The sequence below is a fragment of the Pristiophorus japonicus genome, chromosome 11 (assembly GCF_044704955.1).
Source record: "Pristiophorus japonicus isolate sPriJap1 chromosome 11, sPriJap1.hap1, whole genome shotgun sequence".
NCBI classification, from domain to species: Eukaryota; Metazoa; Chordata; class Chondrichthyes; family Pristiophoridae; genus Pristiophorus; species Pristiophorus japonicus.
The window spans coordinates 171,257,869-171,284,218 of record NC_091987.1 but is presented as its reverse complement, the minus strand read 5'-3'; the positions used below and the strand labels follow the sequence as shown (position 1 = coordinate 171,284,218).

Here is a 26,350-nt window from a genome sequence, read left to right as displayed (position 1 = left end):
ATGATCAGATAAACTGCTTTTGTTATGTTGACTGAGGGATAAATATTGGCCAGGACACCAGGGATAACTCCCCAACTATTCGTTGGATAGTGCCATGGGATCTTTTACACCCATCTGAGAGGGCAGACAGGGCCTCGGTTTAACATCTCATCTGAAAGACGGCCCCTCCGACAGTGCAGTACTCCCTCAGCACTGCACTGGGAGTGTCAACCTGGATACCTGGATTGTGTACTCAAGTTCCTGGAGTGGGACTTGAACCCACAACCTTCTGATTTGGAGGTGAGAGTGCTGCCCACTGAGCCACAGCTGACACAATTATTTTGAACTATTTGGAGTCATTTTATTTATGCGCAGCAACATAGAGAAGTCTGATAAAATCGTGGAGCTGTGTGTATTTTTCACCGTGCCTGACACTAAGAGAATTTATGTTTTGTGATTTCTGGCCTGCTCTTCTACCTCTTCTGGTCTGTGGGGTGCATTGTGTTACACCTCCACTACCTGCAGTGTCTACTGGCCCTCCCTTCCCCCTTGTCATCTCTCTTCTCCCTCCTCGTCCCCTCTCTCTGCATCTCTACCCTCCTTCCCCCTCCTACCCTTTCCCTTTCACCTCTGTCCTTGTCCACCTCTCTCCTCCAGGGTGGTATCTAATTTGGTCTCTTTCCGAGCTCCTCCTTTTGTAGCGAGTTTAAATCTCTTTATTGGACGGTGTTAATTTAGAGCTGTTAGTGCGTGTTGGCAGGAGAGGAACTCACTGTGATCTTCCGTTGTCTGTATCCATAGCAACTCACTGAATGGCCTATACCGAGCACAGTCCTCACAAGCTGGTGATGGTCAGACTCAAGTGCCAGTCAATGCCAGGACTTCAGTCTATTCAAGAGAGGGTCGTGAAACTAGAATCCTAATTACCATCTCATTGTTTAGGAATAACTAATGTGTATAATTCAGTGGGGCCTGCCAATAGTATTGCTGAAATCTGAAATAGGCCTTTAGAGAGAAAAAGTGTATCAACTGAAGCTTGACCCGGTGGCCCGCCTTGTGCCTATCCCCACGTTCATAGCGATTCCCAGCTGGGAATTTGGTCTTCACTCTCCATACATTTGGAGCATTGTGTAACCTGCCATGCCGCACGTACTGTGTATCAGGCCAGTTCTTGCACGTGTTTAAACTAATATATTAGAGAAAATCACTGGTGTGTGTGGGTGACCGAGTCACCTGCGTTACTTCAGAATGCCTCAGTTCTGGCTTTCGTTTTCTTCTCGCTGCCCGTGGTTCCGATTCTAGAGCTGGGTGTTACGAGATTGGTAGAGCTGGGTGTTGTGAGGTTGGTAGAGCTGGGTGTTGTGACGTTGGTAGAGTTGGGTGTTGCGAGGTTGGTAGAGCTGGGTGTTGTGAGGTTGGTAGAGCTGGGTTTTGTGAGGTTGGTAGAGCTGGGTGTTGCGAGGTTGGTAGAGTTGGGTGTTGCGAGGTTGGTAGAGCTGGGTGTTGTGAGGTTGGTAGAGCTGGGTGTTGCGAGGTTGGTAGAGCTGGGTGTTGTGAGGTTGGTAGAGCTGGGTGTTGCGAGGTTGGTAGAGCTGGGTGTTGTGGGGTTGGTAGAGCTGGGTTTTGTGAGGTTGGTAGAGCTGGGTGTTGCGAGGTTGGTAGAGCTGGGTGTTGTGGGGTTGGTAGAGCTGGGTTTTGTGAGGTTGGTAGAGCTGGGTGTTGTGAGTTTGGTAGAGCTGGGTGTTGTGGGTTTGGTAGAGCTGGGTGTTGTGGGTTTGGTAGAGCTGGGTGTTGTGGGTTTGGTAGAGCTGGATGTTGTGGGTTTGGTAGAGCTGGGTTTTGTGAGGTTGGTAGAGCTGGGTGTTGTGAGTTTGGTAGAGCTGGGTGTTGTGGGTTTGGTAGAGCTGGGTGTTGTGGGTTTGGTAGAGCTGGGTGTTGTGAGTTTGGTAGAGCTGGGTGTTGTGGGTTTGGTAGAGCTGGGTGTTGTGAGTTTGGTAGAGCTGGGTGTTGTGGGGTTGGTAGAGCTGAGTATTGTGAGGTTGGTAGAGCTGGGTATTGTGAGGTTGGTAGAGCTGGGTGTTGTGGGTTTGGTAGAGCTGGGTATTGTGAGGTTGGTAGAGCTGGGTGTTGTGGGTTTGGTAGAGCTGGGTGTTGTGCGGTTGGTAGAGCTAGGTGTTGTGGGGTTGGTAGAGCTGGGTATTGTGAGGTTGGTAGAGCTGGGTGTTGTGGGTTTGGTAGAGCTGGGTGTTGTGCGGTTGGTAGAGCTGGGTGTTGCGAGGTTGGTAGAGCTGGGTGTTGCGAGGTTGGTAGAGCTGGGTGTTGTGAGGTTGGTAGAGCTGGGTGTTGTGGGTTTGGAAGAGCTGGGTGTTGTGCGGTTGGTAGAGCTGGGTGTTGCGAGGTTGGTAGAGCTGGGTATTGCGAGGTTGGTAGAGCTGGGTATTGTGAGGTTGGTAGAGCTGGGTATTGTGAGGTTGGTAGAGCTGGGTATTGTGAGGTTGGTAGAGCTGGGTATTGTGAGGTTGGTAGAGCTGGGTGTTGTGAGGTTGGTAGAGCTGGGTGTTGCGAGGTTGGTAGAGCTGGGTGTTGTGGGGTTGGTAGAGCTGGGTGTTGAGGGGTTGGTAGAGCTGGGTGTTGTGGGGTTGGTAGAGCTGAGTATTGCGAGGTTGGTAGAGCTGGGTGTTGTGGGGTTGGTAGAGCTGGGTGTTGTGGGGTTGAATTGACCCAGGCCGGAGGAGAATGCCAATGGCTGCATTCCGAGCTGACTTAGGATCTGCCAGCTCCCTCCAAATTGCTATCTCATTCCACTCCTCGCTCTCCTGTGCTGCTGCTTCCCACTCTGCTCTGCTCCTGATTTACTCTCTTTGTCCGTGTCGGAACGGGCTGATGAGATGAATCTGGCCTTCGTTAATTGAGCTGACATCGACAGTCCCTGGTGTGAGGCATGTATTGGACATTTGTGCGTCTTTCGGATGAGACTTTAAACCGCGGCCCCATCTGCCCTGTCAGGTGATCATAAAAGATCCCAGGGCACTATTTTGAAGAAGTACAGGGGAGTTATCTCCGGTCAATATTTATCCCTCAATCAACATAACAAAAAATAGATTATCTGGTCATTATCACATTGCCTTTTGTGGGAGCTTGCTGTGCGCAAGTTGGCTGCCATGTTTCCCCCATTACAACAGTGACTACACTCCAAAGATACTTCATTGGCTGTAAAGCACTTTGAGACGTCCGGTGGTCGTGAAAGGCACTATATAAATGCAAGTCTTTCTTTTTTTCATATCTGCATTAGTAATTGAGTGCCATGTCTGGCAGTGTCCAACCATGAACAGGAACAATAATTACATGTAGGATAGCCACTTGGATGAGGTATGGGAGGGCAGTGGATTCCCACCAAATTCTAGCCCAGCACCAATCTGTGAGTTCAGGAGAGGAGGTGGAGCAGGAGATGGCATGGTTAGTGGATGGCAGCAGGCATTACAAAATGATAATAAGAAGGGAAAATGCTGGAAATCTCAGCGGGTCAGGCAGCATCTATGGAGAGAGAGACAGAGTTAACGTTTCAGGTTGATGAGCTTCCATCAGAACATGGTGATCTGAAATATAAACACTTTCTGTTTATATTTCAGATCTCCAGCATCCGCAGTGTTTTGGTGTTTTGTTGTGAAGCAATGGATGGCTCTGGCCTCTCCGGCCTAAAGCCCAAGCTGGCCGCCGATTCACTACCCAGTTACCTCCATTTAAAGGAGCCTCATGGGCCGTGTGTGTGAACGGGATAGAGGATGGAATGTGAGCAACCACGGCCATAGTCTCTGGTGGTTATTTTCAGCAGTTTCCACAATCGAACCATCCAGAGTCTAGCGTTGGATGGTCATGTCCCATACCCAACTGACACACAGCCTAAGTAATATCGGCATCCCTTCACAGACCCACAAGTGTTGTCGGGACTCCTGGATGTTGAGTGACGTTTGCTATAAAATGCCTCTGTTTTTTCTCAATTTCTCATTTAAAGGAGCCTCATGGGCCGTGTGTGTGAACGGGATAGAGGATGGAGTGTGAGCAACCACGGCCATAGTCTCTGGCTGGTTATTTTCAGCAGTTCCCACAATCGAACCATCCAGAGTCTAGCGTTGGATGGTCATGTCCCATACCCAACTGACACACAGCCTAAGTAATATCGGCATCCCTTCACAGACCCACAAGTGTTGTCGGGACTCCTGGATGTTGAGTGATGTTTGCTATAAAATGCCTCTGTTTTTTCTCAATTCCTTTCAGATCTGGAATGTGGGGATATCCCACTCCTGACTCCCAGCAGCAACAAAATGATGTCTCAAGCCCTCAAGGCCACGTTTAGCGAATTCACCAGGGAACAGCAGAGACTGGGAATCCCAAAAGGTAAACATTACGGCTCACTGCGATGGGAGAGCTCCTCCTATATCGGCTTCACCTTGGGTATCTTCCAATCAGATGCTGCTGTGGCCAGGGGTAATGCCATTTTTAAAGGGGCTCTCTCACACCTTCAGGGGAGCTTTCTAGCTTCTTTCGAAGCAGGAAGTGTTGTCTATCACACTGTGAATATCCCATTTATATTTACGTCTGACATCAAAAAGGGCACCCAGCTCTTCCAAAATCAGACAACATGGGGCCACCTCCCTTTGTGTATGAATCATGGACACCTCTTAAATAATGCTCAGGCCTGTCCAGGGTAGAAATGGAGGAAAATCATTTCAGGGCGCACGAGTGATGTATTGTCGCACCATCTGTTTAAATTTATACCAGTCTGAACGTGGCAGTGAAGCTAGTTAACTGCGAGTTTGGATCAAGATTGGGAGCTGATATTGGGGTCAGTGTTTGGAATTAAGAAAGTGTGTTTAGGGGAAGGGGTAAAGTGTTCTGAAGGTGGGTAACCAACCAATAATGTTCTGCTTCTGATTCTATATCATTGGTAATAGTAGAGACCTTTTTAAAATTCATTCTTGGGATGTGTGTGTGGCTGGTATAATGTATGCACCTGTGAGTATGCTCAAGTCATTAATCGGTCCAGTCAGCGGGCGGTCGAGGGGGTCGTTCAGCCCGACTGCTTGCCTCTTTTCCGCGGGTACATCCGAGCCGGGGTGTCCCTGGAGATGGAGCATGTGGTGTCCACTGGTACGCTCATGGCCTTCCGCGAGAGGTAGGTACCGGAGGGACTGGAGTGCATCATCACCCCCGGGAACATGATTTGGATTTAATTTGATAAAGTTCCCAAGTTAATTTGGATTTATAGGTTCTAGTGCCCTTTAAAAAAGGGTGTACTTGATTTAAACGTTCAGCTTAAAATAGTTGTAAAGCTGTTGACGGGCCAGAGTGTCCCTGGAGATGGAGCACGCGGTGTTCCATCGGTATGCTGGCGGCCTTCCGCGAGAGGTGGGCACCGGAGGGACTGAAGTGCACCATCACCTCCGACAACCACATTTGAATTTGATTTGACAAGGTTGCATTGTTAATTTGTGGGTGTTGGTGCCCTTACAAAAGTGGGCACTTGATTTAATGTTATATAAAAATAGTTGTAGAGCTGTTGAGTTGGGAGTGGCTTAGCCAGTCACGTGATGTGCACAAGACTCAATAAAACCCCGGCCAGTTGGGTTCGGGGGAGCCACGATGAGGCAGGTGGTTGTGAGCCTGGTGGATGAACTGGTAATGTGTAGTGTGATTGTTAAACCTTTGTTAATAAACCAACTAGTTCTTAATAGCAATGTGTTGCTATTGATTCTTAAGTAAAGAACCCATGAAGCAAATACATTGCAGCTGGCAAGGTTTATTGATCCCGAGTTTTGCTCTAAAGCTGGTGATGGGCTGCCATCTTGAATCGCTTCAGATGTATGTTGAAGGAGCTGGAATCCTGGCTTGAGTTCTGAAATTTTGCTATTGCTGAAGATTCCTAATTCACGTCTCCAGGTCAAAGGACATGAGTGGAGAAGAAAACTTGTGTTTTTCAATTTCACATTGTTGAACCTAGATATTCAGTCTCATCTTAGCAGTGATCCATTTACAATCAATTTAACACAAATGTGCTACCTCCAGTGTTAAAATAACATTGAAAAATCCAGCGTCCACTTTGAACATTGGGGATCACTTGTCACCTCTACCCAAGAGATGGGATCCTTGGCTCACTGACTACCAGCCTTTGTCCAGGCAGTTAGTTAGTACGACAGTTAGGTAAACGTGCCCAAGCTATCGCTGCACACTTTCACTGGCGGGAGGAACTGACCTGCGATTGGCCCGCTCACTTCAGTGTCAGTGTGATCTCCTAAAGCCTGGCCCAGCCTAGGGTTAGGGTTGCCAACTCTGTTTAGACGTATTCCTGGAGGCTTCAACACGTGAACTTCCACCTTCAGCCATCCCGCCCAGCCAAACAGCCCTCTCCTCATCTCCAATATTTGAATAAACAAAAATGTGCAAAGAAATTTTAAAAAAACAAATACAATTGTTTTTAAATGCCCTGTGCTATTTCTCCTGGCAGTGTTCAGGCAATTAATCTTTAAATTTCTGAAGAATCTAGGTCAATCCTGGAGCATTGGGAACCCTCCCCGGAGTGGAGCCATCTCGGGTGGGATGGGATTAGAGAGTGTTGTGGCACAGCCCTGCCTGTACTTTGAGAATTAGAGAATGATTGCCGTCGGACACAGAAACGCCACGTATTTGTTGTGACTCCCCGCAGACCCGCGACAGTGGATGGACGAGCACGTGACTCACTGGCTAGTCTGGGCTGTCAACGAATTCAGCTTGAAGAATGTGGACTTCCACCAGTTCCGAATGAGTGGAGCCAGTTTGTGTGCGCTGGGCAGGGACAGCTTTCTGGAGCTGGCCCCCGACTTTGTGGGCGACATCCTTTGGGAGCATCTGGAGCAGCTACAGAAAGGTAGGCCGCAGGCTCTGGAAATTCGCTTTGAGGCTAATCAGGGCGCTAATGGCGGCGAGACGGTAAATATTGCGCCGGGAAATGGTTTGCGTCTGCAGCCACAAAATTCAGCCGAATGTGCCGGGCGGCGTGAATGCCGGCGTTCACGGCTCCGCGCCCCTTTAGTTCCCCTGTCCCAAACCTTTCCAGGGGCGCTAAGCTAATGTATAACCCCATGGTTCTAATCTTTGTGTCCTAAGTGTCGGATCATTCCCCTGGGATTCATGACGGTTCTCTAGTGTAAAGTAGAGAAGCACCTGGAATCAGTGCTTTAATGTATATTGCACATCGGTTGGTCGCTTACCCGCCCCGCTGAAGGCCCGCCCCCAAGACATCCTGCTACATCCCACTGAGGTATTTACATTCCAGACTCGATGGCCCAGTGCTGGAGGGCCGTGTGTCCGCTGACCATAAAGAGCAGGTTTGCGTGCTCTCTGTGGGCACTGATCAAAAGAGTGCAAACCATTGACACTTGTGCTGGTGAGACCTGCACACTTCTGCTACCATTATTTTTCCCAGGCCTGCCTGACTTGTGTCTGTATTCAAAGCTAAATCTGGTCAAATTACTGAGAGTAAACTGTGTTATCAGCACGAGTACAATGGAGTTTGCTTGCGTTTAGAATTTGCTGTGTGTTTCTTCCATTTCATTTTCAAACACTAATTATTTTCTTTGGGCTGGATTTTTGGCTTTGGTGATTTCGGGGCAGTAATTGTGGCGGGGCGATAAAGTTTGCACCCGGGAACAGTTTGCGCCTCAATAAGCAAGGTTGGGCAGCTGGGCCCTGAGTGTGGGGTGCAGTGCTAAGGGAGGCGTTGCACGCCGCTCTTGTCATTTAGCACAGGAAAATCCCGAGCTAAAGAGCCAGGCCGGGAGCGTTCCGAGAGATGCCGGGGGGCGGGAGGGGGGGAGTGAACCTGAAAAAACCCCCCACAAAAATATTCCCAATACATAGCCCACGCCACCACAACATACATCGCAAAAAAAATGTTTTTATCAATCACACTTACCTTAGGACTGCATTACTTACCTCTCTGCAGTCGGTATAGGTTGGACCGCCCGATTTCCCAAACGGTCACTGTGGGGCGCATTGCGGGGCGGATGGGTCGGTGGAAATCAAAAACGCGCCAGTGTCACAACCAGGGCATTGCACACCGGGCGCAGAACTTCCGGCTGGTGCTCCTCTGCACCGCCGCTAAATCAGTCCCGAAACCCCCTCGGGCCCAGAAAACCTCATCGCCGTCACTCCAGGGCGAAAAATGGAGCGCAAAGAAATGGAAAATCCACCCCCTTGTTCTTAACTGACTGCCGCACTGGCCTGGTGATGGTGGGAGTGTGATCTACCCTGGCCGGGTCTCCCCCAAACACCATGCTCACACTGCCTGTTGATGGTGGGAGTGTGGTCTCCCCCAAACACCATGCTCACACTGCCTGGTGATGTCCAGTTTGACAGTATATGCGAAACTGCTCCTGTTTAGGCAGCAGGATGTGAGATTTGACCCATAGAATGTACAATCAGGTAAAGCTGCTAATTCAGGCACAGGCATGTGATGTGTACACTCACACATGTACACACACGCACACACACACACGCACACACACACACACCCGTACACATGCATAAACACGCACACAGTAACGCACACTTCCACAGGCATACACACATCTGCTCCGGCTTGTATTGAAACAAGTGTTGTATCAACCACATAAGCATTGAGCCCAATGACTCCGTTTTGGTGTGAAGTGTTTCATGGTGCAGGTTCCAGGTGGTGTCCAGTTTTGGGGCAGTGTTGGTATACGGGGCCGCCATGTGGCCAGGACCCAGCTGGAGTGTGGTTGTACGATTTTATCACATCGACCCAGACTGCAATGAAGGTCACTTCTGTCTGCAGCCTTGTGGAAGGTCCTACCTGGAGCAAGTTTGGCCAATCGCAACTCAGCTCCCAGCAGGCTCGGGTCCAGAGCACGGAACTGCCCCTGATTTAGCACTAATGCATTGACAACAGGTGCATTTATAGTGCACCTTTAATGCAAAGAACATCATATAGTGCTTCACAAATAAGCAGAGGAATAAATTGGCAAATAACTTAAATTGGCAATCTCACTCCAAGGGCACAAGATGGTTGATATCGGAACTAACATTGTGACACTATTATAGCGAAAGGGTGCACTTAAGATTTGGGCTGTTGCATATTGTTGTTATAGTGTAGAGGGAGCTTTACTCTATCTAACCCCAAGATGTACCTGCCCTGGGAGTGTTTGATGGGACAGTGTAGAGGGAGCTTGAGTCTGTATCTAACCCCGTGCTGTACCTGCCCTGGGAATGTTTGATGGGACAGTGTAGAGGGAGCTTCACTCTGTATTTAACCCATGCTGTACCTGACTAGGAATGTTTGATGGGACAGTGTAGAGGGAGCTTTACTCTGTATGTAACCCGTGCTGTAACTGCCCTGGGAGTGTTTGATGGAACAGTGTAGATGGAGCTTTACTCTGTATCTAACCCCGTGCTGTACCTGCCCAAAAAGTGTTTGATGGGACAGTGTAGAGGGAGCTTTACTCTGTATCTAACCCCGTGCTGTAACTGTCCTGGGAGTGTTGATGGGACAGTGTAAAGGGAGCTTTACTCTTTATCTAACCCTGTGCTGTACCTGCCCTGAGAGTGTTTGATGGGACAGTGTAGAGGGAGCTTTACTCTATATCTAACCCGTACTGTACCTGCCCTGGGAGTGTTTGATGGGACAATGTAGAGTGAGCTTTACTCCGTATGTAACCTGTGCTGTACCTGACTAGGAGTATATGATGCTGACACTGGGTGTCTAAAATGCAAAGTGCCGCATTATGCAGCATGAGCATCTCTCTACTTGATGAGTGCATAAAAAGCCTGTTTATAAAGCATTGTTTGCTGACTGTCTAACTTTCGCTTTCGCCAGAATGCCAAGAAGACATCAAGCCCTTTCTGGTAAATGGTGTGGTTACAAGTTACTCCGAGAACAGCCTCTTCTCTGCCTATCCCATGGGTAAGTTACAGCTCAACCTCCAGAGGGATCAGTCCACGGTCGCCTGCCTCGCGGATGGATGTGGGGATCCCGCCCAGATGTGTGGGTTAGACTCTCACCCAGATGTAGATGTAGGGCTGTGGCCCAGATATGTGGGTCAGACTCTCACCCAGATGTAGATGTAGGGCTGTGGCCCAGATGTGTGGGTCAGACTCCGGCCCAGATGTGTGGGTCAGACTCCCGCCCAGATGTGTGGGTCGAACTCCCTCCCAGATGTGGATGGATGGCTCCTTGCAGTGGCTAGTGGGTGAAGGCAATTATTCACTGTTAAACCCAGCCATGCAAGGCAATGGAAGGTGAGCTATACTTGGCTCATTGCCCCTGGGCTCGGGAGAGCAAACATTAGCCAGGGTTTTCCTGACCACTAATCAGCAGTGTGAAGCAATTATGGTGTCATGCGGCCAGCCAGTTCGGTGTGAGGCCGTCCCCTGCTCCCGGCGGAGTACCTCCATTGCGTTTCTATAATCCTGGGGCAGGCTGAGGCTCTGGGTTTGTTTCCTCTGAGATTGTCTCTTTCCCTGCTGTGCATTGACTTCAGCCTCTCTCCTGACAGGCTACGGCATAGAGCACGCTCAGTGTGTCCCTCCCTCTGAGTACTCTGACCCGGGATTCATCACTGAGTCGTACCAAACTCTGCACCCCATCAGCTCGGAGGAGCTGCTGTCGCTCAAGTACGAGGCGGACTATCAGGCCGTGATCACCCGCGATGCTCCCGTGGACTCGCTGCAGACCGAGTATTACATCAAGCAGGAAGTGGTATCGCCTGACAACATGTGCGTGGGCCGCATCAGCCGAGGTAGGTGAGGGCCGTGCGCGGGGCAGGGTAGCACGGCAGCGGGTGACCAGGAGCCCAGTGGAATTCCTGCCGGGAATATGGAAGCTGTAGAGCCCGGGAGGAAAGAGTGGGACTTGGGTAAGGTTGGCAATCGTCCAGGATTGTGCTAGAGCCTCCAGGAATCGAAGGTTCATCTGGCTGATGGGAGCAACGCCCGGGGGTAAAATCATTGGACCGTTGCGTGTTTTCCTTTTGTTTGATCACTTTCATTTATTAGTTTTAACAATATTGCTGATTGTGGGCGCGGGGAAAGACTGTTTGACTGACAGTCACCATGGACAACAAAGAGTCTGTCCCCTTTCCCATTGGCCGTGGGAAGGCGGTGAACCCAGAGGATGGAGCAATGGTGGGAGCGTGGGGTCATGGCGGTTCAAGGTGGGAGGTCACGTGATGCAACCTCCTGGAATACACACAGGCAGAGTTGGCTGTGAAGGGGGTGGACTTGGGGCGGAGGCTTGTTGCTAAAATTCAGTAACTTCTGGGTTTGACGTCTTGCCTTGAAAGATCTGGAGCGATGGCCCCTGTGAAGCAGCAAGAGGCTGAGACAGACCAGCAGCGGTGGGGGGTGACTAGACCTGGAACACTTGTGTGTGGCACTCAGTGACTGATGCCAATCTCCAGGGGCTCGTGGTGGGCTGGTGGCTAATCACCAACTCTTCCGTTGTCTCTTCTGGTTGTCGTTTTTATAAAAATTGAAAATCTGCAATAACAGGGGAACAATTGCATCATCAGGCAGCCAGTTGAGAGCCGACATAAGCCACAGAAGTCTCCTGTGCTGAGAGAGAATAGATGTCTACTTCAAACCAGATACTGTCATATCACTACCAGAGGCTGTTGAGGCAAAGGAACAGCTAGCTGTAGTTTCACACCTGCGATACAGAGCCGAAAGATCATAGAAACATAGAAAATAGGTGCAGGAGTAGGCCATTCGGCCCTTTGAGCCTGCACCATCATTCAATATGATCATGGCTGACCATGCAACTTCAGTACCCCATTCCTGTTTTCTCTCCATACCCCTTGATCCCTTTAGCCATAAGGGCCACATCTAACTCCCTTTTGAATATAATCTAACGAACTAGCCTCAACAACTTTCTGTGGTCGAGAATTCCACAGGTTCACAATTTTCCGAGTGAAGAAGTTTCTCCTCATCTCGGTCCTAAATGGCTTACCCCTTACCCTTAGACTGTGACCCCTGGTTCTGGACTTCCCCAACATCGGGAACATTCTTCCTGCATCTAACCTGTCCAATCCCGTCAAAATTTTATGTTTCTATGAGATCCCCTCTTATTCCTCTAAATTCCAGTGAATATAAGCCGAGTCGATCAGAGCCATAAATAATTATTGCATGTGGCCAGTCTTCCATGTTCCAGCTCTCTGACATTCTACCCCATCGTCCCATTCCCATGCTCTTTCTCATCATTTTTTGGGAGAGTGGAGAGAGAGGTTTGCATCCTGAGACACTGAAACTGCCTGTTGACTCTTGCTCCTCTCATTGCTCTCGTAGGTAAGCTCGGTGGTCAGGACTCCTTTGAAAGCATCGACAGTTTTGACAGCTGTGACCGCTTGACACAGTCCTGGAGCAGCCAGTCCTCCTTCAGCAGCCTCCAGCGAGTGCCCTCCTACGACAGTTTTGACTCTGAGGATTACTCCAGCAACCTGCCCAATCACAAGCCCAAAGGGACATTCAAGGACTATGTACGAGAACGAACCGACCTAAACAAGGACAAGCCGGTGATCCCTGCCGCAGCTCTGGCTGGATACACAGGTAAGGTCTGCTCCCTCGCCCCGTGACCTGTGCACTGTACGGTACAACAACTGGGAGGAACAGCTGCCGGGATCATGATGTATTTATGCAAATCTGGATAGCTCGATGGATTTAGGAGCTTCTGATTTGGGATGTGGATTAGGTCGAGGACCTGGTTCATATTTGGAAGTGGATGCTGATCCCTATTTTTCACAAATCTGTGCCTGTTTTTTGCATAAGGAAAGAAAGACTTGCATTTATATAGTGCCTTTCACATCCTCAGGACATCACAAAACACTTTATAGCCAAAGAACTACATTTGAAGTATAATCACCTTTGTAATGTGGGAAACACAGCAGCCAATTTGTGCACAGCAAGCTCCCACAAACTGCAATGTGATAATGACCATATCATCTGCTTCAGGGTGTGGGTTGAGGGTTAAATGTTGGCCAGGCCTCCCCTGCTCTTCTTCGAATAGTGCCATGGGATCTTTTACCGCCACCTGAGAGGACAGTCGGGGCCTCGGTTCAGCCTGGACTTTTTGCTGAAGTCTCGCCTCAAGTCAAGAATGATCTTGTGGCTCAGAGGTGAGAGTGCGAGCACTGACCCACGGCTAACATTGGCAGAGTTGAGGAGCTGGTCAGGGAACAGAGACAGAGAAAGATATTGGGTCCGGTGCTGCAGGAAATTGGAGAACCAGAGCTTGGGAGAACACACACATGACTCACTGGTGAGCTTTTTGCCTCTCGACCTTGTGTGAAGGCTAGGCCAGGTGGCAAGTGAAGTTTGTCAGCCCTGTGTCCAGCTCATTAGGCTGTCGGCATTGTGTGAATAATGATCGTTTTTTGTTGCCGCTGTCGTTATGTCACAGAACCGCTCTGGGATTGGCCCCATTTATGTTTCGGGAAGGTTCCACGGGGACAACTGCCAGACAGTAGTTTGAAAGCTGGTGATTTGGGGGTTTATTTCTGGAGCCAGCCTGTGTGAAACCTGCGATTGGGTCGAGTAGCTAGTTCGAACCGGCGGGAAAAGAGGCAGCAGCGACAGTATCCTACATGCCGAAGAGTCGTTTCCTCAGATAGATCTCCATCATTGTCTTATTTACATTACTGCTAAATCTTGGGCTGTCGTTGGTGGCAACACTGTTTTTGTTCATTCATTCTCAGGAAGTGGGCTTCACTGGCAAGGCTGGCATTTATTGGCCATCCGAAGTTACTCTGAGAAGGTACAGGTAGGCTTTCTTCTTGAACCACTGCAAGCAGTTAGATATAGCTGAGAGCCTTGCTACCCCACTTCAAAGGGCAGTTAAGAGACAACCACATTGTTGTGGGACTGGAGTCATGTATAGGCCAGACCAGGTAAGGGCGGCAGGTTTCCCCCCTACAGGACATTCAATGAACCAGTTAGGTTTTTTATGGCAATCCGACAGCTTCATGGTTACTTTTACATTTGAGAGCTTTTTATGTCCAGATTGATTTTTAAACCAAGTTGAAATTCTCAAACTTCCATGGTGTGATGTGAACTCGCCTTCTCAGGATTACTCGTCCAGTTATGTAACCATCATGCTGCTGCCATAAAGGAGCCTTAATATAGCATGAAGTGGAACAAAAACTCCTCCCTTTAGGAGCAGCAATGTGTCAATTAATGCCTAGTTTACTATCAGCTCAGTGTGTGGGCAAGAACATGGCAAATGGAATATAACTTGGAGAAATATGACGTTATCCACTTTAGTAGGAAAATAGAAAAACAGAGTATTTTTTAAACGGTGAGTGATTGGGAAATGGTGTTCAGAGGGACCTTGTACACCAATCACTGAAAGTTAACATGCAGGTACAGCAAGCAATTAAGAAAGTAAATGGTATGTTGGCCTTTATTACAGGAGGATTTGAGTATTAGAGCAAAGCCATCTTACTGCAATTTTATAGGGCCCTGGTGAGACCACACCTGGAGTATTGTGTACAGTTTTGGTTTCCTTACCGAAGAAAGGATATACTTGCCATAGAGGGACTGCAACAAAGGTTCACCAGACTGATTCCTGGGATGGGGGATCGTCCTATGAGGAGAGACTGAGTAGACTAGGCCTATATTCTCTAGAATTTAGAAGAATGAGAGGTGATTTCATTGAAACATACAACATTCTTACAGGGCTAGACAGGGTAGATGCAGGGAGGATGTTTCCTCTGGCTGAGGAGTCTCGAACCAGGGGTCACAGTCTCAGAATAAGGGGTCGTCCATTTAGGACTGAGATGAGGAGAAACTTCTTCACTCAGAGGGTGGTGAATCTTTGCAATTCTCTGCCCCAGAGGGCTGTGGAGGCTCAGTCGTTGATTATATTCAGGACAGAGATCGATATATTTTTGAATATTAGGGAATCAAGGGATATGGGGATAGTGCAGGCAAGTGAAGTTGAGGTGGATCAGCCATGATCTCATTGACTGGCGGAGCAGGTTCGAGGGGCCGAATGGCCTACTCCTGCTCCTCATTCTTATCAGTTAATGCCTCATTTACAACCAGTTAATCCCTATTCTATGAAGATTCTTGGAGTTGACCAGTTTGAATAGTGAAAGGTGGCTCTTTCATGGACGCTCCTGACCCTTGGCTTGACTTTAATGCTATACTCTGAAACAATACAGTGTGATTCTCTGATGGTTTGAAGCTGAATCTGAAGAAGCGTTGAAGAGTTAATCTCGGCAGTTGGTAATGTGCATGTGTTATTAATCATCTGTGGTTTGCACCATGATGAGAAGAGATTAGAGACGAGGAGAGAGCAGAGTCGACGTTGGGGCTAATTTGGCTCCAAGTACCCAGGATTGGATTTTCCCAGTCTAGTATAGCCCATCACCAATTTTAATATTTAGCAGATGTACTTGCAAAGAGACAACTTAAAAAAAACAATACCGATTGTTTTTATTACCTCCTTTGGTTGTCAAGGAAACCTCACCCCTTTGGTAGAAGTAGGTCAGATTGTGGAAACTGATAAAATCACGTATACAAGGTTTTTTCTATAGGAAAGTCAAAGAGACAGAATTGCAACTCTGCTTTGAAAGATGCCTCTCCTTGAGTCTCGACTGTGAGTGAGATGTTCGGTGACTTGTTTAATGGTGTATTACTATCTCTTCGCCCCTTCCCTCCCCAGTGAGCACCCATCCTGTGTTCTGCCCCTGTATACCTTCGAAGCACCGCATCATACTTGCTGATTCAGAACAAACACAGAGACGGGATCAATTCTCAGCATGTCTCCAATGCAGTGGGCTGCAGCGAGGGACAGCATGATTGGGAGCACTAGCTGTAAGGGGCCTAAGCAAAATGTGTTTGGGGCATCCTCAATTTAGCCTCTCGTCCACATGGTTCTGATGCACAGAACAGCCCACAATTCTGTCCTCACTGGCGCCAAACTGGCAGTCACTCTTAAAAGACACCAAAGGATTGCTGGTGAGGAACCAGGTGATGTTACACTGTAGTGTCCTACTCTCAGGCTTGAGTCTCATCACCGAGAGCATGCAGAAACCAAGCGCAGGCAGCGGAAAGAGCGTGCGGCAAACCAGTCCCACCCACCCTTTCCCTCAACAACTGTCTGTCCCACCTGTGACAGAGACTGTGGTTCTCGTATTGGACTGTTCAACCATCTAAGGGCTCACTTTAAGAGCGGAAGCAAGTCTTCCTCGATTCCTTGACTCATATCAGGCTACTGCTAAGCCACATTATTGGGACCAAGTGTGTGCTGATACTGCTGTGAGCTTGAAGTTCCAGTCCCAATGCTGATTCCCGCTCTCACCGATTCACTCCGCTGAGGAGAAGGTTCCGGATCTGCCGATTGGCAGGGGTCCTATGACTTGTCACCCTGTCCGGGTGCACAGTAAGCACTGAGATGCTCTGGCAATGAATGACACCTCAGGTGACTGCATGTCTCACTCTGCTAGTAACAGTCACCCAGATCTTATCTGTTGTAAAATGGGACCCAGTCTTGTCACAGATGAGTCAGCCCTGGGTGCAAGGGTTTGTGGCAATACGAAGACACCACACGTTTGAAGGCCTCCCTCTCATTTTTGACTGATCCTCTTTTCTGTGGTCTTAAATACAATGACCGGCAACTGGCTGGATTTGAGGCTCTTTTCAGCTCATTTGCTGGCTTGCTCGGGAACTGCAGCAAGTGAAGGGTGGGGGGGTGGGTCGAACAGAGATCAAAAAGCTTTCGGTCTCCACCCGCCAACTGATCTCCGTGGCGATGAGATCATATTGGCTTTGGGCTCGAGAAGGGGTAACAAATGCCCAGTGCCGTCACTGTCCCGTCAGGGCACGTGTGTGGAGGTGACACCGGGACAAAGTTGAGCTCAGATGTGATGTCCCTGCCTGGGAATAACCTGTTGATACTAAATATGGAACACGTTTAGAACAGGCACTTGGGTGAGGTACCAGAGGGCAGTTAGATATATTCAAAAGGGAGTTAGATATGGCCCTTACGGATAAAGGGATCAGAGGGTATGGAGAGAAAGCAGGAATGGGGTACTGAAGTTGCATGATCAGCTATGATCTTATTGAAAGGTGGTACAGGCTCGAAGGGCCGAATGGCCTACTCCTGCACCTATTTTCTATGTTTCTGTTTCTAAGAGTCAGTGCCTTCCCGAGGGGAGGGGAGAAAACTGGGGAAGGGAAAGCTGCTCCCTTCAGCCCTTGCCGTCCTCTCGGTTTTTGCTGAATGTTGGATGGAGGGTGAATGGGAAACAGTGACCACCCTGAGCTCACGGGGACTAGGGGCGAGGGGTGGGGTGGAATGGGGTAGGGTGTGGAATGGGGTGCAGGACATTGGCTGCATTCCTTGCTGCAACAGGTTTTTGTGACAGCAAGATTTATTTTGAGTAAGACAACCTTTGGGTTGGTTGTTTTGGGCACGTTGGGTGTTTTGACAGACTGGCTGAGCTGAAACTCTGGTGTGCTGTGGTTTTGTGGGTCTGGTCTAAAGGTTGGTTCTTGAGAAGATCCAAGTAGGGAGAAGACTTGACTGAAGGAAGGCTGACTGTAGCCGGACTGCTGGATTTACATGTAGTCTCGAGTTTAATACACCGAAGTGATTATAGTGTGGCTAATTTTAGCTTTAACTAATTAATTTCTGAATCAAACCGCAACAAAGCAGTCAGCGGGACAGAAATGGAAAGGTGCCTCCCATCAAAACATTCCCAATCCATAATGACGGCTGATTTGCCCTTTCTGCCCCTCCCCCACCAGGAACATCACGTGACTCTGACCGACGGGGTGAGATGTGCAGTACTCCCGGTCACGTGCCGTACGAGTGATTTGCCCTTTCTGCCCCTCCCCCACCAGGAACGTCACGTGACTCTGACCGACGGGGTGAGATGTGCAGTACTCCCGGTCACGTGCCGTACGAGTGACTCGGTGAACCGTTTGCTTCCTGCTGCATTGTCGATTGCTTGTGGCCTACCTGTGGGGCTGCCAACTCTGGGCGAGTTCCTGACGGTCTCTCCAAGTTTGACCTTTTGCCTCCAACCGCTCCGCCCCCAGCCACCATTGGTCACCACATCCATACTTGCGGTGCCCCGCCAATTGCCCCATGGCCAATTAGGAAGCAGACAGACTCTCCATTACCCAATTGGATGATTCTTGACTCTTAGTGGAACAGCCTTATTTCCACGTCTCCAATATATTTACAACTAATAAACGGACGGGTTCAAAGAAACTGAAAAAAGCATGCAATTTCTTTTAATGCCCCCGTGATTTCTCCCCTGGATTAAAAAAATTTAATTCACACGATATAGGATATGCTGACGAGGCCGGCATTTATTGCCCATCCCTAATTGTCCTCGAGAAGGTGGTGGTGAGCCGCCTTCTTGAGCCTCAGCAGTCCGTGTGGTGAAGGTGCTCCCACAGTGCTGGGAGTTGTCCCTCCCTCTCCCCCCAGCCATGTAATCGTGAAATGAGTGGATTATTAATTCAGGGATTAGCCTCTGTGAGTGACATTGCCAATTTTGGTGGAAGTTTCTGGTGAATTAGGGGCACCATTGTGCCACATGCAGTGAGAACTGAATCAACACTGGCCTGAACTTATTTTGAGAAGCATTCCTACAGCCAGCAGAGACAGCCAAGACTTTCATTCCATCACTCCGGGTTAAATTCAAGCCCAGGACCTGAGATGAGAAGGGTGTATTTTTTAACAGGTGCTGTTCTTTCAAGCTGCCACTAGCCATCCTAACTTAGCAGAAAAACTGTTGCACATTCATTCAAACTGAGTTAAATTTGAACCATATGCTCTGTGGATTTGGCATTAGTTTCTGGTTAAATTTGCTGTGCGTGCGTGTGTGTGTGTGTGTGTGTGCATACGTAATACCTGTGTGTGTGTGTATACGTGTGTGTGTGTGTGTGCACGTGTGTGTGTGCATACGTAATACCTGTGTGTACATATGTGTGTGTGCGTGTGTGTGTACATGTGTGTGTGCGTGTGTGTGTGTGTATATGTGTGTATGTACATGTGTGTGTACATTGTGTATGTGTACATGTGTGTGTACGTGTGTATGCACGTGTGTGTGTACATGTGTGTGTGTGTATGTAAGTGTGTGTGTGTGTGTACGTGTATGTGTACGTGTGTGTGTATGTTCATGTTTGTGTGTGTGTATGTACATGTTTGTGTGTGTGTGCAACGATTATACACTGCTCAGAAGGCAGTGATTCATATTTATACTTTGTCATTCTTGCAAGCAGCAATTACCTTAAGTGTATGTGGGTCCCAGTGATGTGTCACAAAGTATCCTGGCTGATGTGGAGTATTTCTGTTTCCAGAGCTGTAACTGCACAAGCCCACAAGTACGAGAATGCAGACTGACACTCAGTTTGCAAGCTCAGTCACATTGAGGGGCTTAAAGAGAGTGACCTAGAAATTCACTCCCATAGCATCCGTTGTCTGGGCAGTACTGGTGCCAAATTGGGAGCCAGATAGCTTCCGAGCAGCATACGCACACTTCCGATGCAGGCTGCACCGGACACCAACTTGGTGAGGGCGGTAAGACGGCTGTTCGGAGCGTGTGCTGGAAATGCATTAAATAGGCAGATCATGATGTCACTCAGAGTGCACCGCGGATTTGATGCCAGCCCTGCCATTTTTGTCGTCATTGCAAGAGCTAACGCCCTTAACCCCACACAGCTGAACATGGATCATCAACAACCTTTTGATTTCTAATGGCTCTGAGTACGTTTGTGGAAGTGTTTGGAGCTTTCTAGAGCTGTTTAAAGTTGGTGAGGTGAGGGAGCGGTGTGCAAGTGGAGAAGGCCTTGCTTCTGACTTCAAGGGTTCTGGTCAGACCACTTGCTCCCAGTCATGGGTTCTCTAGTTCTTGGCCTGCAGCATGACAGGGGGATGGAGCCGAGGCAGAGAAGAAGAGGACAAGCTGCTCGCAGAGAGAGGAGGTGGGGGCGAAGGGCTCTCAGCACCTAGGGTTTTCCAGAAGCACTTCTCTTACCTCAGCCTGAGTCCGGAGCAGTGTGTGAGGCGTCTGCGCTTTACGAAGGAGGTGCTCACAGAACTCTGCCGCCTCTTTGCAGCCTCTCACCAGGGCAAGGACAGCACTGCCTGTGGCCATAGCCCTGAATTTCTTCGTGTCGGGAGCAGGCGACATCTGTAGCATCTCCCAGTTGGCCGTCCAGCTCTGCGTAAGAGGGGTGGCAGAAGCTCTTTATGCCCGGAGAGGGGCACCAGAGCGTGCACGTGGCTTTACCAGGATAGCGGGCTTCCCCACGGTGCACGGCTCCATCAACCACACGCACATGGCTTTGTGGGCACCGCATAAAAATGCTCAGTTGCACCGCAACGGCAACGATTGCCACTCGCTGAATATGCAGTTGGAGTGCGACCACGATGGTGAACGCCCGCTATCCTGGCAGCAGTCACAATGTTTTTATTCTGCACCGGCCCGTTGTTCCATCAGTCTTTAAGCCACCAAGACAAGACTGAGGATAACTACTGGACAACAAGGTCTATTCGTTAACGACATGGCTCATGACTTCGCTCCGCATCCAAATCACATGTAGGCAGCATGCTTACGAGAGCCATGCTGCCACACAGAACATCACAGAACAGACTATTAGCATCTGCTGCCTGGACTGCTCCGGAGGAGCCCTGCAGTGGGTGTCCCGATGCGTCGGCCTCTGCTGTATCTTGTACAACGCGGCCATCATGAGGCTACAGCCCTTGCCACCAGGGTTACGACCACCAGCTCAGGATCAGGAGCAGGAGCAGGAGGAGGAGGAGGGACCAGAAGAGGAGGAAATGGAAGGAAGGTGGAAACCCACACAGTCCCTTTCTGGCAGAGATATTTGGGATCAAATCATCCGCCTGCAGTACGACGAACTCAACCCCAATTTCCCTTCAACACCAGTCCCACGCCTTACCGTCCCTCTGTTACTGACCATCACAGCGTCCTCTTGGTCACAATGCTGAAATAAAAGCCAAAAAAAAGCAAACGTTCTGTTATGTATGTAAATACTACCAATGTGTAAAACTTGCCACCAGGGGTGCACCTGCGGGAGACCCAAGGGTCACCTGAACACCCCGGGCAAGCAGGTATAAAAGGCAGTCTACCATGCTGCTTCCTCACTCTGGAGTTGCAATAAAGAGACCAAGGTCACAATAGTTTGAGCTGAAGATGTACAGTCTTGTGGAGTTATTCTAAACGTAACACATTCCAATCAAACGTTATCCATATATGCATCCAATATTACATGAAGAATTCCGAGTGTTCCTACTCAGTGCTACCCCAGTGGCTGCAGCATGGCTGGTGGAAGGCTGCTGCCTTTCAGTGGGCGAGATTGTAGATAGCCTTGCAGGATGACCTCGAGCAGCTCTGGGCCTGGTAGGCCCGGCTCCGGACTGCATCCCTTCTGAAAGGTGGCAGCAGCCTGGGCTGGCTGGCTGACAGGCAATAGCAAGGGCACTGGCGGAGTGTCAGTTGTGGGAGGATGATTATTGTTAGCCTGAGAGAGGACAGCAGGGTCAGTATCCACAGATCCATTGCCACTCCCCAGGGGCGGCGCCTTAGCAATCCTATTAATCTTCTGGAGGACAGACAGCTGGACTGCTGAGAGACTCTGCAAGCGCTTTTCCACACTGATAAACCCAGCCATGATGGCAGCAGACTGTGCTTGCATGACTAGCCTCAGCTTCCGGTGCAGCACTCAGACATTCGGTGCTTGTGTTGCAATGGAAAAAATAAAGACTTAGATTTATATAGCGCCTTTCATGGCCACCGGGTGTCTCAAAGTGCTTTACAGCCAATGAAGTATTTTTGGAGTGTAATCAGTGTGGTAACGTGGGAAATGCGGCAACCAATTTTGCACACATGCAAGCTCCCACAAACAGCAATGTAATAATGATCAGATAATCTGTTTTTTGAGGGATAAATATTGGCCAGGACACCGGGGATAACTCCCCTGCTCTTCTTCAAAATAGTGCCATGGAATCTTTTACATCCACCTGAGAGAGCAGACGGGGCCTCGGTTTAACGTCTCATCCGAAAGACGGTACCTCCGACAGTGCAGCATTCCCTCAGCACTGCACTGGAGTGTCAGCCTAGATTTCTTGTGCTCAAGTCCCTGGAGTGGGACTTGAACCCACAACCTTCGGACTCAAAGGCACGAGTGCTCAATCAATCATAGGCGGTCCTTCGAAACGAGGATGACTTGCTTCCACGACAAAAAAAGGACGAGTTCACAAGTGTTTCAATGAAGGGCCCGAACTACATCCTGAAGGACGGAAGATGCTTGTGCATGGATTTTTTTAATGTGTGATGGCGTTGCACACCAGTCACCACACGGGCTTGACAGAGCAAGGTCTTGGTCCAGTGGCAAGGGTTAACCAAGGCGACTGGAGACCTGCTCTGCTGCACCGACCTAGTGCGCACACAATGTAATATCTCCAAGTTTGTAAGATGAAGGAATTGAGTGTAATATCTCCAAGTTTGCAGATGACACTAAGCTGGGTGGCAGCGTGAGCTGTGAAGAGGATGCTAAGAGGCTGCAGGGTGACTTGGACAGATTAAGTGAGTGGGCAAACGCATGGCAGATGCAGTATAATGTGGATAAATATGAGGTTATCCACTTTGGTGGCAAAAACACGAAGGCAGAATATTATCTGAATGGTGGCAGATTAGGAAAAGGGGAGGTGCAATGAGACCTGGGTGTAATGGTACATCAGTCATTGAAAGTTGGCATGCAGGTACAGCAGGCGGTGAAGAAGGCAAATGGCACGTTGATCTTCATAGCTAGGAGATTTAAGTATAGGAGCAGGGATGTCTTACTGCAGTTGTACAGGACCTTCGTGAGGCCTCACCTGGAATATCGTGTTCAGTTTTGGTCTCCTAATCTGAGGAAGGACATTCTTGCTATTGAGGGAGTGCAGCGAAGGTTCAACAGACTGATTCCTGGGATGGCAGGACTGACATATGAGGAGAGACTGGATCGACTAGGCCTGTATTCACTGAAGTTTAGAAGGATGAGAGGGAATCTCATCGAAACATATGAAATTCTGACGGGACTGGACAGGTTAGATGCAGGAAGAATGTTCCCGATGTTGGGGAAATCCAGAACCAGGAGACATAGTCTAAGGATAAGGGGTAAGTCATTTAGGACTGAGATGAGGAGAAACTTCTTCACTCAGAGAGTTGTCAATCTGTGGAATTCCCTACCGCAGAGAGTTGTTGATGCCAGTTCATTGGATATATTCAAGAGAGAGTTAGATATGGCCCTTACGGCTTTAGGGATCAAGGGTTATGGAGAGAAAGCAGGAAAGGAGTACTGAGGTGAACGATCAGTCATGATCTTGTTGAATGGTGATGCAGGCTCGAAGGGCCGAATTGCCTTCTCCTGCACCGATTTTCTATGTTTCTATATCGCAGTGTGGGCTGGCCCGTGCTGCCCCTGGCGCCCTGGCCCCGAACTCACGCCTCCCCTGCGCCCCAATCACGTCCCTCCAAAGTCTCTCACTGCTCCTTCGCTCCGACCTCGCCGCTCCTGCTGTATCTGCCCACGCTCCAATCACCGACCTGGATCTTGATGACAGTGACATCACTCTTCACAGCCGTCACCCTCCTGCACCAGCTCGCGCTGTACCTTGCAGGGGTTTGCTGCTCATGGCCGCCGCTCGCTGCTCCTTTTATGGCCCCGACCTGCCACTGATGTTTCCTCGTAGGTCGGGGCCTCAGTGTGTAGCGAGAGTGCTACCCACTGAGCCACAGCTGACACTGGAAGCAGAGTCTTCGGCCATCAGACGCTGCATGAGTGTTGGGCCCACAAGTGCATTAATGGATCTGGCCAGTCCTTCCACATTGGAAAGGACGGGCTCCAAGCTCTGCCCAAAGCCCTGTGTAAGGCTGGAGCTGGACTCCGCCATGCTCCTTGACACTGAATTCAAGCTCTCTGGCAGGCCTGCCAATGTACCAAGCGTTTCATTGTGCGTAACCATCAGTATTCTTCTGCAGGCCGCCCCATTAGGTTCATTGTGTGAGTCCATGGGGATGAGTTGACACAGGCGTGCCTGACTCACGCTTGTTAAGCTCTGCTGCCTGCGATTATGCAACACCTTGTGCTGTAAGAGAAGGGGAAGTGTGTCAGTCAGTGTGGTGTAACGTGTTTAGGTGATGTGCCTGTTATTATTTAATAGCTGACATTGTGTTCAAGCTGTGAGATATGGATGTAAGGCTTGCAGCAGTGAGGTGAAGCTATGAATGTGAGTTTTGTTTGGCAGAGATTGCTGGTAGATGAGTGATCGGGGTGTGGTGCATTGAGCAGTGTGTGAGGCTAGTGGTGCAGATGGTGGGATATGGCATTGCAAGGTGAATTTGCATCCTTGACTATGCATATCAGGTCATTAAATGTCTTCCTGCACTGAGTCCAAGTCCTCACAGCTATACTGCTGGCATTGACCACATTGGCTGTCTGTCCCCACTCTCGTCTATTCCCTAGAGGGCCTCCTGTTCCTCCACCCCACCCCATGGAAAGAGGACCTCTCTCTTGCAGTTGACCTCCTGGCCTCCAGTGCAGCATCGGAGAATCTTGGAGCCTGTTCTCTAGCCTGTTGAGCCCTTACACAATTTTTCTGATCGCATCCTTTACAATCACTTCCACTACATGTTGCAGGCAGGAGACACCTCCACTTTAAGAAGTGCAGACTTCCTTTAAGTTGTGCGGGCTAGCTTTAATTGGAGCTAGCTTCGCACGCACTTGGGCCCGCTGCTGAGAGTTCAGCCACTCAGTAGCCTGTTCAGTGCTCGGCTGAACGCTTCAAGCACGCAGTCCTGCGAATGGGCGCGGGTTCCTATCACATCGCAACCCGTGCTTGTTTGCAGGACCTACCGAATTTCTAGGCCAGAGTGTTTTTCACTTGTGGGGAAGAGCATAACTGGAGGCCATCAATATAAAGATCGTCATCAAGAAATCAAATAGGGAATTCGGAAGAAACCTCTTTACCCAGAGAGTGGTGAGAATGTGGAACTCGCTGCCACAGGGAGTGGTTGAAGCGAATGTTATAAATGCATTTAAGGGGAGACTAGACAAGCATATGAGGGAGAAGGGAATAGAGGGTTATGCCGATAGATTAAGATGAGGAAAGACGGGAGGAGGCTTGAGTGGAGCATAAACGCCGGCATGGACTGGTTGGGCCGAATAGCCTGTTTCTGTGCTGTATATCCGATGTAATCTTGTGTACCCCAATTTCAATTTACTGCACTGTTCTGGGGCTGCGACTAAGCCTCAGTTTGTTGTGCTTGCTGATGTGTAAATAGGCCACCTGCAAGGGCTTCATGCAGAAGAGTGTTTGTCTCGGAACATGGCGCACGCCCACACAGTCACGTGTGGCACAGCTGCCCACCAGCTCTCAGATGTGGTACTGCCCTTGTTCTATTGCGGCCTGTGCCGGGGCTCGGAGTGCTGTGTAAGGACATGGCTCTAACCACAGATCAGCAAAGAACTCGGAGTGTGCTGCTGAACTGCATCGCTCCACTCTGCACCATTTAAAGGTGAAACTGTTTCACAACGGAGAGATCACACCCTGATCTCTCCGTTCCACCTGTACTCCGTCTGTGCGTACAAGGAGAGTAAAGCACTGTGCTCCTTTGCACTCAGAACTGTTCAGTGAAGCAATGTTAAAGGATGACTTCTACCTCATTACCACATAATACATCGCTGGCTATACTGTACAGTGACTGCTGTAATATAGGGCCATACTGTACAGTGTGTTCTAAAATATTGTCGCACTGTACAGAGCGTTCTAATATAGGGTCACATTGTACAGAGGGGCCGAAATTGGTCAAACACATGGTCCGTCCGTTTTTCAGCGGTCCGTGGACGGTGCGTCATTTTTTACCACTCGGGCCGAGTGGGCAGGAATTTCAGCGCACTTTTTTCGACGGTGAGCCGAGCGGAGTGCAGCGGGTGGTGTGTGGCGGAGAGGCGTGTCGACTCGGGAATCTTCGGTTCCCGAGTTGTGCACACGGCTCTTAAACTCCGCCCCCCCCCCCCGAGAGGCACCGACAAGAGGCCAGAGATTGCTGTGGGGGGGAAGGGAGTGAGCGTGAGATCGTTGTGTGTGGGGGAGATCGCTATGTGGGGGGGAGGATGTGGGGGGGGAGATGGCTGTGTGGGGGGGGAGTGATCGCTGTGTGGGAGGAGGGGGTGGGGGGGAGATCGCTGTGTGGTGGGGGGGAGAGATCGCTGTGTGGGGGGTGGAGAGATCACTGTGTGGGGGGGGAGATCGCTGTGTGGGGGGAGGGGGTGAGGGGAAGATTGCTGTGTGGGGGGAGGG

The 26,350-nt window shown here is 49.6% G+C and overlaps 1 protein-coding gene across 2 annotated transcripts in view; it reads left to right on the top strand.

The window, feature by feature from the left end:
- ets1 (v-ets avian erythroblastosis virus E26 oncogene homolog 1) overlaps window positions 1-26,350 on the top strand; it is a 115,053-nt gene that overhangs the window by 72,445 nt on the left and 16,258 nt on the right. For both annotated transcript variants that reach the window (XM_070894264.1, XM_070894263.1), the window contains 5 exons: window positions 4,255-4,374; window positions 6,680-6,880; window positions 9,848-9,934; window positions 10,527-10,769; window positions 12,313-12,573. In XM_070894264.1, coding sequence (XP_070750365.1) covers window positions 4,255-4,374; window positions 6,680-6,880; window positions 9,848-9,934; window positions 10,527-10,769; window positions 12,313-12,573 — 912 coding nt within the window. The remainder of the gene's footprint in view (window positions 1-4,254; window positions 4,375-6,679; window positions 6,881-9,847; window positions 9,935-10,526; window positions 10,770-12,312; window positions 12,574-26,350) is intronic.